General features: G+C 42.1%; 1 protein-coding gene across 4 annotated transcripts in view; it reads left to right on the forward strand.

Moving 5' to 3' along the window:
* The window catches only part of fn1 (fibronectin 1), a 103,741-nt gene that overhangs the window by 82,636 nt on the left and 4,898 nt on the right, over positions 1–16,207 (forward strand). For all 4 annotated transcript variants that reach the window (XM_008113554.2, XM_008113566.2, XM_008113572.2 and 1 more), the window contains 6 exons: positions 1,754–1,843; positions 2,075–2,254; positions 4,613–4,702; positions 7,555–8,009; positions 10,382–10,520; positions 14,433–14,597. In XM_008113554.2, the coding sequence (XP_008111761.2) occupies positions 1,754–1,843; positions 2,075–2,254; positions 4,613–4,702; positions 7,555–8,009; positions 10,382–10,520; positions 14,433–14,597 (1,119 nt within the window). The remainder of the gene's footprint in view (positions 1–1,753; positions 1,844–2,074; positions 2,255–4,612; positions 4,703–7,554; positions 8,010–10,381; positions 10,521–14,432; positions 14,598–16,207) is intronic.

The raw sequence follows: 16,207 nt of genomic DNA on the forward strand, positions 1-16,207 counted from the left end.
ACAGCTCATTTAACTGTCAGATCTTCCAGAGGGTCATTCCACAATCTTGTGACAGGTGATGAAAAAGTCATCTGAAAAGATTGCCAGTCTGGTTCTGGCTGGATGGAGTAGCCACCCCCAGAGGACCTCAGTGTTCAGTGCAGATTGTATAGGAGAAGGCGATCCTGTAGGTAACTTGGATCCAAACCATGTAAGGCTTTAAAGGTCAAAACCAATGCTTTGTACTTTGCCTGGAAAATAATTGGCAACCATTGGAGTGATTTTAGTATAGGAGTGATATACTCTCTCCTGGATTTTCCTGTAACTAGTCTGGTTGCCATGTTTTGAACTAATTAGAGTTTCTGAACTTGGAACAGAGTTAGCCCTATGTATACTGCATTGCAGAAGTCCAGCCTTATGGTTACTGGCGCATGCACAACCACCTTTAGGTCCTCCAAATCTAGGAAGAGGCACAACTGGCCTATCAGCTGAAGACTGATCCAGGAGCACTCCCAAGTGCGAACACAGTCTTTCAGTGGGAGTGTAATCTCATTCAGGACTAGTTGATACACCTCCATCCCTCGATTAGGATCCTTAATGGCAAGCATCTCTATCTTTTCTGGATATTGTTTCAATTTGTTATTCCTCATCCAGCCCATTACATCCTCCAAGCATTCATTCAGACGAGACACACCATCCTTAGCTAAAGCTGTTTTTGAAGACATGGAAAAACATATTTGGGTGTCATTAGTGTTACTGATAGTACCACACTCCATGCCTCCAGATAATCTCTCCCAGTGGTTTCATGTAATTCAGTGGTTCTCAACCTGTGAGTCCCCAGATGCTTTGGCCTTCAATTCCCAGAAATCCTAACAGCTGATGAACTGGCTGGGACTTCTGGGAGTTGTAGACACCTGGGGATCCACAGGTTGATAACCACTTATGTAAATGTTAAAAAGCATTGGGTATAGTGGCCCCTTTTGGGATGTCACATAGCAGCTCCTTTTTTGAGGAGCAGCCAGGGCCGTAGCCAGAAAAAAATTTCGGGAGGGGTTTTGAAAATTTCGGGGGGGGGGGGGGGTTGAACCCCAAGTACACACCTCTCCCCGCTACAAACCTGTCAATATCTGCTTGAAATAGTGCCTGGAGGGACTCTTAATGTTTTGAGTCTCATAGACTTAGCATGGGGATTTGGTTAACCAGTTAAAATTCATGAGTAAACCAGGTTTTTTTTATAACCTGAAAAATTTCGGGGGGGGAGGGGTTGAACCCCTCAAACCGCCCCCTCGCTAGAGGCCTGGGAGCAGCTATCCCCATTCCCAAGCACCACCATCTGTAACTTGCCTGAGAGATATGTCTGGAACCACTGCAACTCAGTGCATGGCAGGAAGTTATGGTCTTTCAGCTCTATGATCCTGTGAATCACTGGCATAATAGTTCCCTAATCTTCAAGGCTCTTCCTTCCTTATATTCTGTGCTTCGACTGTTCACACTTTCCACCTCATCTTGCTTTTCTGCATCAATCTACAAACCTGCAAAAGAAATGAACATAGGTGCCTATTGTATGACATTTTTGTAGCCTTTCCAATCAGAAACAAAACAATGCACCCCTGTATTCCCATTAACAGTTATGATGCTATAAAGGCCTATGATTGGAATTCTTTAATGTCTTTCCCAACTTGTTTTTCACTGACTTCTAGGATGCAGTGGACCTCAGAACAGAGCTTTTTATGAGCAAGGCTAATGGGTTTAAATATTTTATTTTGAATTGCAGGCTTGCAACCTGGCACTGACTACAAGATTTACATCTACACCCTGAATGATAATGCTCGCAGTTCGCCCGTTGTGATTGATGCTTCCACTGGTAATGGCACTTTATAAAAAGTCATATTAACTGAAATGATGGTTTCCTTTCATTTGAACATGTAGATCATTTCTGATGTGTTATAGCCCTGCCATTTCCACTCTTTTGGGGAATAAAGCAATGTATTGGCAAATGATGGTTGGAAATATATGGAAACAGCATTATTTCCCCTCCGGGGATATGATGTCATTTGGAGAAGTTTTCATTTGAGTGGTTTCTTTTACTCTTTAGCCATCGATGCGCCTTCCAACCTACGCTTCCTCACCACCACAACCAACTCCCTGTTGCTCACTTGGCATCCACCCCGAGCCAAGATCACAGGGTACATCATCAAGTATGAGCGCCCCGGGGGACCAGCGAGGGAACTACTTCCTCGTCTCCGCCCTGGCATGACCGAAGCTACTATCACTGGTACGTATCTCTTGGAAAGAGAAATTAATAGAATCTGCAATCCAAACTTGGAAAAGTTACTTGTTGGGGTACTACAACTTCCAGAATCCCGCTTCTGGCTGGGGTATTACAACTTCAGAATCCTTAAGGCTGGATTGGCCAGTGGCCATGTTGATTGGGGAATTCAGAGTGTTGTAGCCTCAAAAGTTACATTTCCACGCTCTGCCTGTAATATAGTAATTAGTACTGTGGCACCTGAAAGTCTAGCAGATATTATGGCAGTGGCTTTTTGACAGGATGATGTAATGGAATACAGTAGTCTCACTTATTTATTTATTTATTAGTGACATTTATATCCCACTCTTCTCACCCCGAAGGGGACTCAGGGCAGCTTACAAGTTATATGTACATACAATAGATTATATTACTAGCATAGCCCAATATAAGCATTATATATAACTACTAGCTGTGCCCGGCCATGCGTTGCTGTGGCGAAGTATGGTGGTATGGGAAATAAAGTATTGAGGAATTGGTGGTAGTTAAGGTAAAGGGTAAAGTTTTTCCCCTGACATTAACTCCAGTTGTGTCTGACTCTGGGAGTTGGTGCTCATCTCCCTTTCTAAGCTGAAGAGCTGGCGTTGTCCGTAGACTCCTCCAAGGTCATGTGGCATGACTGCATGGAGCGACGTTACCTTCCCACCGGAGCAGTACCTACTGAGCTACCTCCCTTCACCATCAGGGGATATTATTTCCTAAAGCTTGTGAATATTCAATATTTCTGATTGTTGAAGTGTGAATGATGTTGTATGTTTATTGGTTTGGGGTACTGGTTTTTCTGTGAATATCTTGGCTGGGTGTCTGATTTTTGTGTATTTGGTGTTGTTGTGCATGTGTTTGGGTTATTTTGCCCTGTGGTCATGGTTGTTTTTGTAGGTATTCATGTGTCCTGGCTGTAGTGGACATGGGAGGTAGGGATTGCATTGGTGTGTGGATAGTGTGTTGTGTGCAGTTGTGTCTAGTTTTAAGTGGTGAGGCAACACAGGGTGTTGGAGTTTAGCAATGTCGAAGTTTGTTGTGGTGAGGTTGGATGGGTTTCTGTAAGGTGTGGTTTGAAGGTGTAGTGAATGGTTGAGGGGTGGGACTACATGGTGATCTGTCCACTGTATGATGGTATTGGTGTGTTATTGGTATTACTATTTTCTTCTTCCTGGTCAATATTGTGGTTGTTGGATATGTGTAGTTGTGGAAATGCGTGGTTGGTAACTGGTGGTTGGGCTGTGGTATTGAATGGGGGTGTTTTATAGTTAGTATAGCTGGCTGTTGTTACAGGTTGTTGAGTAGTTATAGCCCTCCTTGTCATTTAGCCATTGGCCTCCCCTTGGCCTTGGAGCTTTGAGGCCCTGGGCTGAGTGGGTTGCTAGGAGAGCAAATAGATGGAGCTTAGCCTACTAACTTATCCAAGCTAAACGGGCCGGCAGAAGCTTGGATAAGCGAATATCTTGGATAATAAGGAGGGATTAAGGAAAAGCCTATTAAACATCAAATTAGGTTATGATTTTACAATTAAGCACCAAAACATCATGTTAGACAACAAATTTGACAGAAAAAGTAGTTCAATATGCAGTAATGTTATGTTGTAATTACCGTGTTTACAAATTTAGCACCAAAATATCACAATATATTGAAAACATTGACTACAAAAATGCATTGGATAATCCAGAACCTTGGATACGCGAGTCTTGGATAAGTGAGACTCTACTGTATTTGTGTTTAGAGGAACCTCTGGACAAGCAAAGGAGAAGTTTATTTTCCGGGCCCAATTCAAGGTGCAGGTTATCACCTACAAAGCCCTAAACGGTTTGGGACCCACCTACCTTAGAGACCATATCTCCCCCTATGAACCTGCACGCTCTCTTCGCTCTTCGGGGGAGGCCCTCCTCTCGCTTCCACCACCTTCGCAATCGCGGTTGGTGGGGACGAGAAAGAGGGCCTTCTCCGTCGTGGCCCCCTGGCTTTGGAACTCGCTCCCTAGGGAGATCAGGCAGGCCCCTACCCTACTCTCCTTCCGGAAGAGCCTAAAAACCTGGCTCTTCCAAAAGGCCTTCGAGGATTAATCTTTGTAGGTTGATTCATCTGCCCAGTCAACAATAGGATGCCTGGCCAACATTAATTTTTTTCCCCTGGGTCAGATTCAAATTGTTCCTTAATTGCATGATACAAACATGACTAAAATGTTACTTTAGTTGTCATATTTTTTCAATATATTGTTTAGGCCTTATAGTGATATTACTTGTCTTTATCTTAGAAAAGAGACCTTCTTGTAGTGTCTCAGTTGGGTCCGATGATGCCATCTTAAAATATGTCTCTTCTTTAAATCAGGTCTAGAGCCAGGGACAGAATATACCATCTACATAATTGCTGTGAAGAATAATCAGAAGAGTGAACCACTGATTGGAAGGAAAAAAACAGGTAACCATATCTTTGGTTGGTGATTTAATTGGGAGTAAGCCCCATTGAACTTAAAGAGCCTTATTTTGTGGTAGACACTTGTATGATGTTGATGCCATTCTTAAGCATCAAAAAGAAGGTAAATCAGGCATGGGCAAACTTGGGCCCTCCAGGTGTTTTGGACTTCAGCTCCCACAATCCCTAACAGCCAGTAGGCTGTTAGGGATTGTTGGAGTTGGAGTCCAAAACACCTGGAGGGCCTAAGTTTGCTCATGCCTGAGCTAAATGCATGGAGTTTCTGTTAATTCTATTGCTAGATTGTTAAAATCATGGCACTTCCAGAAACCTCTTTTCTGTTTTAGTAATTGCACATCAGTGAATAAAGCTATTATTCTTTGTTTGTTAAGTCTTTGTTATTTGAATAAGTTGGTTTATGGAAACTATGAATCAATGCTGACTTGCTAAATTCAGATGCAGTTTACTGGCTGTGGCTGGGGTTAACATAAGCTTGCTTTCATTTCTGGTCTGCCATTCTTTGTATTTTGACATTGGCTATATTAAGGTGGGTGCTAAATCTTCATTTTATTATAAACAATCATATAAATCGGACCACAACAGTATTTACAGCACATGTTTATCATTGTTATGAAATGCTCGCTTCAAAGGTAAGCATTTATAGCATCACAGTTCAGCATTTAATGAAATGGCAACCTATTTGCTTCCATTATACTGAATCAGTGTAATCTAACAGTATTTAATTTGGTCTGGATCATATCTCTTCCAGCTTCAGAAAGAGGAGCTTATGTTGACCAATAAATCTCAGTTGATGCTTACAGAATCTAAGGATTTAGGTTACACATAATCAAGATCCATAGCTGAATGAACTGCTGAATTATAAATTAAAATGTAATAATGATAATGATAATAATAAAACTTTATTTCTATCCTGCCCTATCTCTTCGAAGGGACTCAGGGCAAATTCCAGTGAACAACGGCATACATTCAATGCCTTCAAAAAACAGATAAATATTGGCATAAAATCCCAACAAGACCCCACATATGAATACAGCGTTAAAAACCTAACATCAAATTAAACCTAATATCAGTGAATAGAGTATAACATCAATAACCTAAACCAATATAGTCAAACAGCATAGCATCAGACAAGAATTATATAGTGATATAAAATCTAAATAAACATTCACAGTAATTTACAAAAGCCATTGAAGTTCAACAGAGTTGTGTGGGTTGGATTATGTGGCCTACGGCGGCAAATGGGCTGACATAGACTAACAGAACCCAGATACAGCATAGTTCTCAATCAGGATATGGAAGTGGTCTCTCATTAATTAATCCTCCTCCTCTCCATATGCTAATGAGCAGAAGTAGGTCTTTAGTTGTTTTTTGATGGAGAGGAGGGAGGTGGTCAGCCTTATATCTTTAGGAAGGGAGTTCCAGAGGTGGGAGGCGGCCACGGAGAAGGCCCTCTCTCTTGTTCCCACCAGCCGTACTTGAGATGGGGGTGGGACTGAGAGCAGAGCCTCCTCCGCTGACCGCAGTGCCCGGGCTGGTTTGTAAGAGGAGATGTGATCGTTCAAGTATCCTGTAAATGTAAATAAATCCTATTGATTCAGTGGGTCTACTCTAATTGGAACCTACAATAAAATTCAGACCACGTTTGCCTACTTGATACTCTGTTCCTTTGCGATTCACACACCAAAGAAAACGGATATTTGAAGAAGTATACCAGGAGAAAGAAACAATGGTGGAAGAGGAGGGTCCCCCATTCACCCTGTACTCTAGTTGTGATTAGCAATACTCAAAGGTTGCAGTCCATGGATTAGGACTGATCCCTGAGCCGTTGTCTGTCTGTCCTTGGCATGTTTCTAGTAGAAAAAAGGAATAGTTATATACAATGGGCACAGATTTAATGCTGGCTCCAGAAACATGGGGATCGCTAGTCTGCCCATTAGATAATCCCAAATAATATTATGTACCTCTGGTGAAATTTGTCCCAAAGAACCATTTTTGCTTGCATCCTCCGCTGAAGGGAATGGAATGGGTGAAGCAACCCTGATCTAGATGATAATTGCAGGAACACATGGAGAGTGAAGTCACTTCCCCACTGTTACCTCTGCCCAGTACCAGTTAGGTTTTGAGAAGACCAGCAGTGCATGGAGAATCCCCCTAAATTGGAGTATGTGACTAATACAGAGAATTCACAGAGCAGAAGGGGAATGTCACTAGGCCAAATTAGTCCCATGGGTTGGTAGATCTCATTCTCTGCTGTGTCTAATCACTGTAACCAGAGAGGAAAGAAGAATCAAGAGTCGGGGATAATTTGCTAATCCTCTATTTTGCCCAAATTTTATACTCATCCTTGAAGTGTGCATGTGTGTGTGCACACAGAAATATATTAGAGGAGGATGGAAAGATTAGTCATCCCAGGAAAACGGATCTTATATATAGGCCCAAGATGTCAGGCAATATTTCACCCCTCCTGCTGAAATGCTACAGATTAGAGCAGTAGTAGTAAATTCATTTCTGTTTCCAAGTGTAACAAAATATAAACATTTAGGGCAATTGGGTTCCTTCACATATAAGACATTTTGAAGGGTTCTCGAAGGCACCACAGTTGTCACAGCCACATGTTTTTGCCTCCCCGTTCAAGTGCTTTAAGTAGCCCCTGTAGAGTAATTGCAAAAAGGCTTTAAGGGAGCATGTAGCACCCTTGAGAGTGATCCTAACATTTAATTGCTTGAATTAAGCAGTGTTTTATGGTGCAGCTGCCTAGTTTGCTCATGTAATGAATGCAATGCTTGCTTGGGCTCCAGCGGCGGCTGCCTTATGGCTTTTAACCTCTCTTTGGCTAGATGAGCATCCCCAGCTGGTAACGCTTCCACACCACAGCCAAGGTGGGCCAGAGTTCCTAGATGTGCCTTCTGTTGTGGAGAACACACCTTACATCACAAACAACCCCTATGACAATGGAAATGGTATCAAACTTCCAGGCACTTCTGGGCAGCAGCCTATAGTGACCAACCCTGGCCAGGTCATCGTGGAAGTGTATGGATCCCGGACTCCCACAACTGCAGCCACTCCATCGCGGTATAGACCAGGCGAAGAATCTGGAGTGGTGGACCGCCATCCTGGGCGGATACCAGAGGTGGACAGGCCTTCTTACCCTCATACCCTTCTGCCCAAAAACAACCGCACAAGGCCCCAGGAAGCACTTTCTGAGACTACTATTGCATGGACCCCCTATTTAGAGAGCTCTGAATATATTATCTCTTGTCAGCCTGTCAGCTCTGAAGAAGAACCTACAGAGGTAACTACCATTTGATTTTTTTCTAAAGTACTGATAATAGTAAATGTGATGATTGAATTAACTTAATTGATAGCATTAGTGGTATTCGCAAAGAGCCACTAATCGATATGAATTGTAGCCACTACAGTATCACAAAGCCACCATTGACTCCCACGATGTCGCAGGTATACTTTCAACAATAGACTCAACAGGGTTGTATTTAAATCTGATTATGTAATTGGAATTCTGCAGGTAGACAGTGAGAGAATTACTTTTAGCTTCTGACACACAGAGGCTGAAAGAGAAAGCAGAAAAAGAAGAAAGAGAAAGGCAGGATAAGTGTGTATATTCTTAAATGTGATAAGTTTCCTGAGCTTAAATTTTTAGTGACTGTTGGAAATAAGAATTAAGGGAGAAAGGAAAAAGCCACATGAATAAAGTGGGATTTTAAAAACAACATGAAAGAAGGGAAAGAACATGTTTTTAGGAATCATAATGAACCGCAAGAGAGAGTGGTAGGAACAAGATAAGGCAGTGGAAGGCTGAAGAAGATAGAAACAGATTTTTAAAAATTGTGTCAGAAACAACTTTAGAACATACTGAAAGTCACTTCTGGTGTGAGAGAATTGGCCATCTACAGAGATGTTGCCATCCTTCTGGGAGGCTTCTCTCATGTTCTCCAAACAGATGAACCAAAGGAAAACTTGGGACTGTGATTCAGTCCAAAAATATAGGCTAAGGCAAATCATTGAGGGGCTTCCAAAGTAAGGAATTTTTGTAGGGATATGAAAAGGGCTTATATAAAAGGGATGTGTCAAAGACAGAACGCCACAAGATCAAAGATAACAGAGTTTATTGGATTACAGAACTCAAAATGCCCGTAAAATACAAGGGCCAGGCAGTATTAGCCTTTAAAAGCAAAAAGGGGCAAGGAAAAACGCTCAAAAGATAAACCGGATTAAACCGAAGTTTAATCCGGGTAAAAACAAAACAGCTTGCTTCAGCCTGGAGATAAACAAAACAAAAGCCGGGGAACAAAGTGTTCAAAAGAATGCAGCTAATTGGCAGCAGATTCCTCTCTGCTGCCAGCACTGTGCTTTGAGTAACTTGAGTCACTCCTCCACACAGCAGGCAAGATTTCCAATACACACAGATCAGCCGAGGATTGAAGCAGTAGAGTAGACCCAGTTCCTTTCCGTAGTTCAAGCCAGAAGCAGACGTTTGTAGTTTCACCAAGTCCGAGTAGGGGGAAGTCAAGCCGTGGTCAGTTCAGTCCGAAATCCAAAGCAGGAGATGGCGTCCGTCAAGAAGACGACGGAAGGTCAAAGCTAATGAGATTAAGCACAAGTTTGCACAAACAAAAGCCCACACAATTCCTCCCGCCGCCTGACCCCAAATTCCAAAACAACTTACGTATCAGCACACGAAAACACACCAGTCTTCAGGAAAGCGTCCCACACAGATCCCAAGCGTTCGTCCAGATTACCTTGCCCAACGCAATTTGCAATTGCTCCCAAGCCTCATTTTATGCCAGTTACAAATCCTCATCACTATCAGCTGCCCTCCTTAACCCGGGCGTTTCCTCATCACTTTCCTCATCAGAGCTGGAACACCTCTGACTACGCCCCACAGCATCCCCAGCTGTGGATCCCGTCCCATCCCTCCAGCTTGTCCATGGGTCTAATCCTGAAGGTCCCCATTCATCTTCCATCCCATCATTGCCAGTGGCACCCAATTCCTCCCTCACCCGAGTCCAATCCATCTCATCCTCCTCCGAGCTAACCAGCCCCTCCTCCATTCTCTCCGTAAACCCCTCAAAAGACTCTTCGTCAGATGGTGCTGCAAAGATATCTCGCAGTCTCTTTCTTTCTCGCTCCTCGAGAGTATCTGACTCTCGAGGAGTCTTACGCCCACGTCTGCCAGTAACAGAGCCATGAGGCTCAATCATAACAGGATGTCCATGTTAACTATGTTGTTAGCACAGTTTTTGGAGAGAGGACTGAGAAATGAAAAACAAAAGGCAGAAAAGGTGATTGAAAAACTGAAGACAAGAAATGACCAGTAATCAGAATTTTGACAGCACTTTTTGCTGCACTGTACAAGAAATAAGTTTCAACATTCTCATAATGTTGAGATTTACAGAATTTATCAGCATCATATGAAGAACACTCAGGACATCAGGACATGGGCCAAGTAGTAACCTTGTGCTCTTTCTGTGTATTTCATTTGGATAAAGAGAAGCTATCTCTGTAAGGCATAGTAATTTAAAAAATAGATAATCCTGCCTTAGAGGATAGAATGACTATGAAAATCATTTTAGAGCTAGCTGTCTGTTCTTTTACAAAGCAAAGGGCATATTTTATTTCAATGCTTTGAATTTTCTCAACCTGCAGATCAAAGTCCCTGGCACGTATTCTAGTGCTACTCTCACAGGTCTTACAAGAGGTGCCACCTACAACATCATAGTGGAGGCAATCAAAAATCGTAGACGGCATAAAGTTCTTGAAGAAGTAGTCACAGTGGGCAATACTGGTGAGTGGATGCCAAATTTGGGATGATTGGAGAAGAATTATTTATAGTATTGATTATTGCATTTATATCCAGCCATTCTTTCATGGTATTATAATGCCATACATGCATTATGAGTGCACAGATGCCCACATGCGCCTTTTTATCAATGCAAAAAACATGTGAGGTAGGCAAGCTTAGAAAACTATATATTAACTGTGAGATTTTGGGAATTTCAGTCCAAATAATAAGCTTTCCAGTTTTTGGATTATTGGTCCAAATCCACATGTTAACTGTGGCACCATCCAGTAGGGATTAGAACCCACACTTATCTAAATTGGGTCTGACACTCCAACCATTGCACTTCCCTTCCAGTTCCTTATCTTTTGGATAGATTGTTTCATGTTATGGGGCAATACTGGGGGAATAGGTGGTCTGAAATCTTCTGAAATTGGTGGGGGGTATACTGCTCTGCTCCCTGGAACTGACAGTAATGTATTTATGAAGGGTGAGAGCAATTAGTTACTGTTCAGCATCCAGTTCAGAGCTGCACCCCAATGCTGTTCTATTGACCCTGTGCAATGGGTTAGGGGAAAGTGCACAAGGAGATAATGACTATTTCCTTATGCAATTTTCAAAATGGGATCTATCTTTGCATAACCCCTACTGATGATGCAATTCATTAGTAGGAATCTGGATTCAGGATCCAATTTTAAACACAAAATAATCCCATATACCAATCTCATGGTAGGGAAGAAATGTGTTTGATGAAGCTGCTCTGGAAATATTTCTGCTTTGGCCTGTTGGTCTTTGGAACGGGCAAGCTGTATTGAAACAAAAATCAGCTTGCCTGTTCTGCCTGCTGGTGGGCTCTAGTAGAAACTTTTCAGGGTAAGAAGGTATGCTGTGGCCAGATTTTTCTTCTAGCCACAATAATGACTAATGGTCTTTCTTTGACTCAGTTCATTATACCCACAACGAATATTGGCATGTTTGATTACTTTGTTATTAAGTTCAATGAGAGTTCATTGGGTTTACACCCATGTAAGTGCATACAGTTGCACACTATATTTTTCTTATCAAGAATAAATCTTGGAATAAAGCTGAATTGTTCTTCTGATTACTAGAAATGTCTATGCAAACAAAATGTAATAATTCTCCACAATTAACAAAAACTGTTGTAGGGAAGGTTATATTAGGAACCTTGACTTGCTAGTTTTCTTGACTTGCTAGTTTTCTATATGACAAGAATTTGTTATCTGCAGCACTACAACTCATATCCAAAGCTGGGGATAAATGTTTTAGAAAAAGTAGAATGATCACAGTTGGAATTCATTCTGTGTAGAAGTTGGTTGAGTAGGTTCCAGACCCTTTGAAAGGCTGGGATTTGCTTCTCACTGTGCTTTTTCTCTACTGGCCTAAACCAGCTAGCTCTGGATTAGTAATCCAGCCAAGACTTGAATGTGGTAGGCTAGCAAATGTTCCAGGGGCCATTGCCATATTTGTGTCCACTGGCCACAACTGTTTCTTCCCTGGAAGTATTCCATGGTCCAGAAACGAATGGCTCACACAGATCTCCACATTGAGTACCACTTATTTGGAAGACAACAGTTGCTGATATAGTGGGCTTTCAGGGTTTTATGCTCACCCTATCTGGAGATGCCAGGAAGAGGACTTTCTATCCTGTGTGCAAAGCAATATTCCCCTCTCTGTGTGATCTTTTCCACTCTTAAAGCCTTGACTCAATGGCTTCGTGCAGATGTGTGATGAGCTCAATGTGGGAAGGCACGGGCTAGTTTCCTTTAATGTTAGGAAATACAATAACAATGGGAACATTTTGCAACATTTAAAATAAAACAGCAAAGCTGCAATGGAAGCACTTTCAGCAATATGGCTCCAGCCTATTTATTATTATTATTTATTTATTTGTGACATTTATATACCGCCCTTCTCACTCCGAAGGGGACTCAGGGCGGTTTACAAGTATATATACATACAATATATTATATAATACAACTATATTGCAATATTATTAGTAATATTGCATGTAATATAAATATACAATTATAATAGTGAATTATAATTATTATTACATTGTATTACAACATAATATTATTATTAATATTAATATTATATATATTCATGTGTGTGCGTGTGTGCATGTGTATACACACACACACACACACACACACACACACAAAGCATGTTAGTGGTAGGAGGGGACTTCAGCTGGAGCAAGGAGACAAGATGGAGACTGTCTTTGCTGGCTCCCTCTTTGCTCTGGCATCAGAGCGTCCGTTGGAGATGGTGGGAGGGGCCTTCAGCTGGAGCAAGGAGACAAGATGGAGACTGTCTTTGCTGGCTCCCTCTTTGCTCTGGCATCAGAGCGTCCGTTGGAGATGGTGGAGGGGCCTTCAGCTGGAGCAAGGAGACAAGATGGAGACTGTCTTTGCTGGCTCCCTCTTTGCTCTGGCATCAGAGCGTCCGTTGGAGATGGTGGGAGGGGCCTTCAGCTGGAGCAAGGAGACAAGATGGAGACTGTCTTTGCTGGCTCCCTCTTTGCTCTGGCATCAGAGCGTCCGTTGGAGATGGTGGAGGGGCCTTCAGCTGGAGCAAGGAGACAAGATGGAGACTGTCTTTGCTGGCTCCCTCTTTGCTCTGGCATCAGAGCGTCCGTTGGAGATGGTGGGAGGGGCCTTCAGCTGGAGCAAGGAGACAAGATGGAGACTGTCTTTGCTGGCTCCCTCTTTGCTCTGGCATCAGAGCGTCCGTTGGAGATGGTGGGAGGGGCCTTCAGCTGGAGCAAGGAGACAAGATGGAGACTGTCTTTGCTGGCTCCCTCTTTGCTCTGGCATCAGAGCGTCCGTTGGAGATGGTGGGAGGGGCCTTCAGCTGGAGCAAGGAGACAAGATGGAGACTGTCTTTGCTGGCTCCCTCTTTGCTCTGGCATCAGAGCGTCCGTTGGAGATGGTGGGAGGGGCCTTCAGCTGGAGCAAGGAGACAAGATGGAGACTGTCTTTGCTGGCTCCCTCTTTGCTCTGGCATCAGAGCGTCCGTTGGAGATGGTGGAGGGGCCTTCAGCTGGAGCAAGGAGACAAGATGGAGACTGTCTTTGCTGGCTCCCTCTTTGCTCTGGCATCAGAGCGTCCGTTGGAGATGGTGGGAGGGGCCTTCAGCTGGAGCAAGGAGACAAGATGGAGACTGTCTTTGCTGGCTCCCTCTTTGCTCTGGCATCAGAGCGTCCGTTGGAGATGGTGGGAGGGGCCTTCAGCTGGAGCAAGGAGACAAGATGGAGACTGTCTTTGCTGGCTCCCTCTTTGCTCTGGCATCAGAGCGTCCGTTGGAGATGGTGGGAGGGGCCTTCAGCTGGAGCAAGGAGACAAGATGGAGACTGTCTTTGCTGGCTCCCTCTTTGCTCTGGCATCAGAGCGTCCGTTGGAGATGGTGGGAGGGGCCTTCAGCTGGAGCAAGGAGACAAGATGGAGCCTAAGCATGATTTGCTTATTTTTTATATGTGTGTGCAAGGTTTTAAAAAAAATAAATAGGCAGGAGGCAGAAGTAGGTTTCATTGCAATCCATGGCCTTGTCTTCAGGTAAACAATTTTAGTATTGAAACAATGGGAACCTTTGTTGTGAAATTGGTTGGGAAGCAATGATTAATTCCAAAAATACTTGTTCAGGGCTCTTGAGGTCCTAATTGGAAGTATTTAAAGAATCTGGGTTGGGAGGGGATGCATGTTTTAAGTGTAGTATTCCAGACCACAGATTTGACTACACTTACTTATGCTACTAGGGAAATCTGTTTATTAGTCTAAAGAGTCTTCATCATTCCTGGCAGCATCTGGAGAAGGAAACATTCTCAGAGAGGTTTTATTTGTTGTCATAGAACTTGACATTCTTTTTATTTCCTTTTCTGTTTTTTTTTTAACTTTCCAGTTTCTGAAAGGTTAAACCAACCCACAGATGATTCATGCTATGATACTTTCACTGGCTCTTTCTACTCCCTTGGAGAGGAATGGGAACGAATGTCTGAAACTGGATTTAAGCTCTGGTGCCAATGTTTAGGCCTTGGCAGTGGCCACTTCAGATGTGACTCCTCAAGTGAGTAGTTTCTTTTGTTCATCAGGTCTATTTTGTAATACTTCTGATGCACTCTTCTGTGCAATCAGTCTCTGCCTTAAAACGTCTACAAATCATGGTCGCACATCAAGTATGGTTTATACTAGTGCTTTAAATTGGGCAATCAGGAATGTACATTGAAACAGCAATCTGATCTATTCCTTCTCCTGATCATGCTAGAATGGAGAAATGTGAAATCATTTCGTAATTATTTGTTTCTGTTCCTGTAAAGAATACTGAGTCATGATTTCGAATTAGCTACAAATGCTCTCATTGGCAAATAACTTGCTGCCGATCCTCAGTCAAAGAAAGCTAGATAACTTGATAGAATTGGTATCAATCTAATTTTGTTTTGACACTATGGTTTGTAGCTGATATTTCTTCCCACATATATCACAGCAACCATCTATTTTTGATCTTATAATAATATAAATAATAATTGATTTCTTATAACCTGCTTCCATCTCGAAGGGACTCGGGGCGGCTTACACGGAGACGAAGCCCAAAGAACAAGAAATTCAATAAAAATAATGTTAACAACTCACTTAAATTCACCCCAGATTCTAAATTTGTTCCCATTTTCTGGGCAAATCATATAAGTGAGCTTCTAGTGAGATTAAAAACAGTACAATCCTACCCACTGAAGATAGATTTCAAGTCTTCCCATGGATATCTGAAGTCTTGGATAATAGTGAACTCCCTTTTGATTAAATTTGAGCTGGATGCATACCATAGAGTCACACTGCAGGATTCACTAGACCCACAAACACTTCAGAATTTTTTTAAAGTGTGGGTAAGTGAAATCATTAATATGAATCTGTGGATAAGGGGGTAATACTGTACTCTTGTCTCATCCTAGACTAAATGCTTATATAAACTGACTCATAGTTGGGTCAGGAATAGTTAGTACAAGTTTTTCTTTTGGATTACGCTGTGTAACAAAATTGGGAAAAAATCTGTTGCTGGTTTGAATGCAGTACTTATTTTGAAAGTAGTTGTTACACTCCAGAAACTTTTTTTTTGGCTGCCATTTTTAACACTTTAATGTGCAGTTTTTAATCTTTCATATGCCATTTTTAACCTTTTGTGCAGATTGGAAAAACAATGTTTTTGCAATTTGATAAACTTTCGTCATGTTTTTATGATAGAAACAATTAAGAAATGACATTTATAACCTAGAAACAAAAATCTTGTAGCAGTGTTATAGTTCTAGTTAGTTTTTGTTTTGTCCAAGCAAGTGACTCTTCAGTATTAGAATTACATTTGTATTGAGATCTACAACAAATAGATATTGATATCCAAATCCATCTAATTTTCTTGTTTCCATGGATTGTTGCCCATTGTTATTGGCCACGAGTTACTGTTTCAGTTGTTACTGTCCAAGAAAAATAGCTGATTAATAACTTCCAGAAACTCATTGTACTAGCCTAGATCAGAAATTTCCCCCTTAATGATCTATGATCTGATGCCCTATTTGCAATTGCTGCTATTATTTTTTCCAGGAAACTCACCATGGTTCAGCATTCAATGCCTCAGGGATCAACATGGATCCCATTTTAAGTAACACCAGTTTAAGCAAGTCCTCTTTTCTT

The sequence above is a fragment of the Anolis carolinensis genome, chromosome 1 (genome assembly GCF_035594765.1).
Source record: "Anolis carolinensis isolate JA03-04 chromosome 1, rAnoCar3.1.pri, whole genome shotgun sequence".
NCBI classification, from domain to species: Eukaryota; Metazoa; Chordata; class Lepidosauria; order Squamata; family Dactyloidae; genus Anolis; species Anolis carolinensis.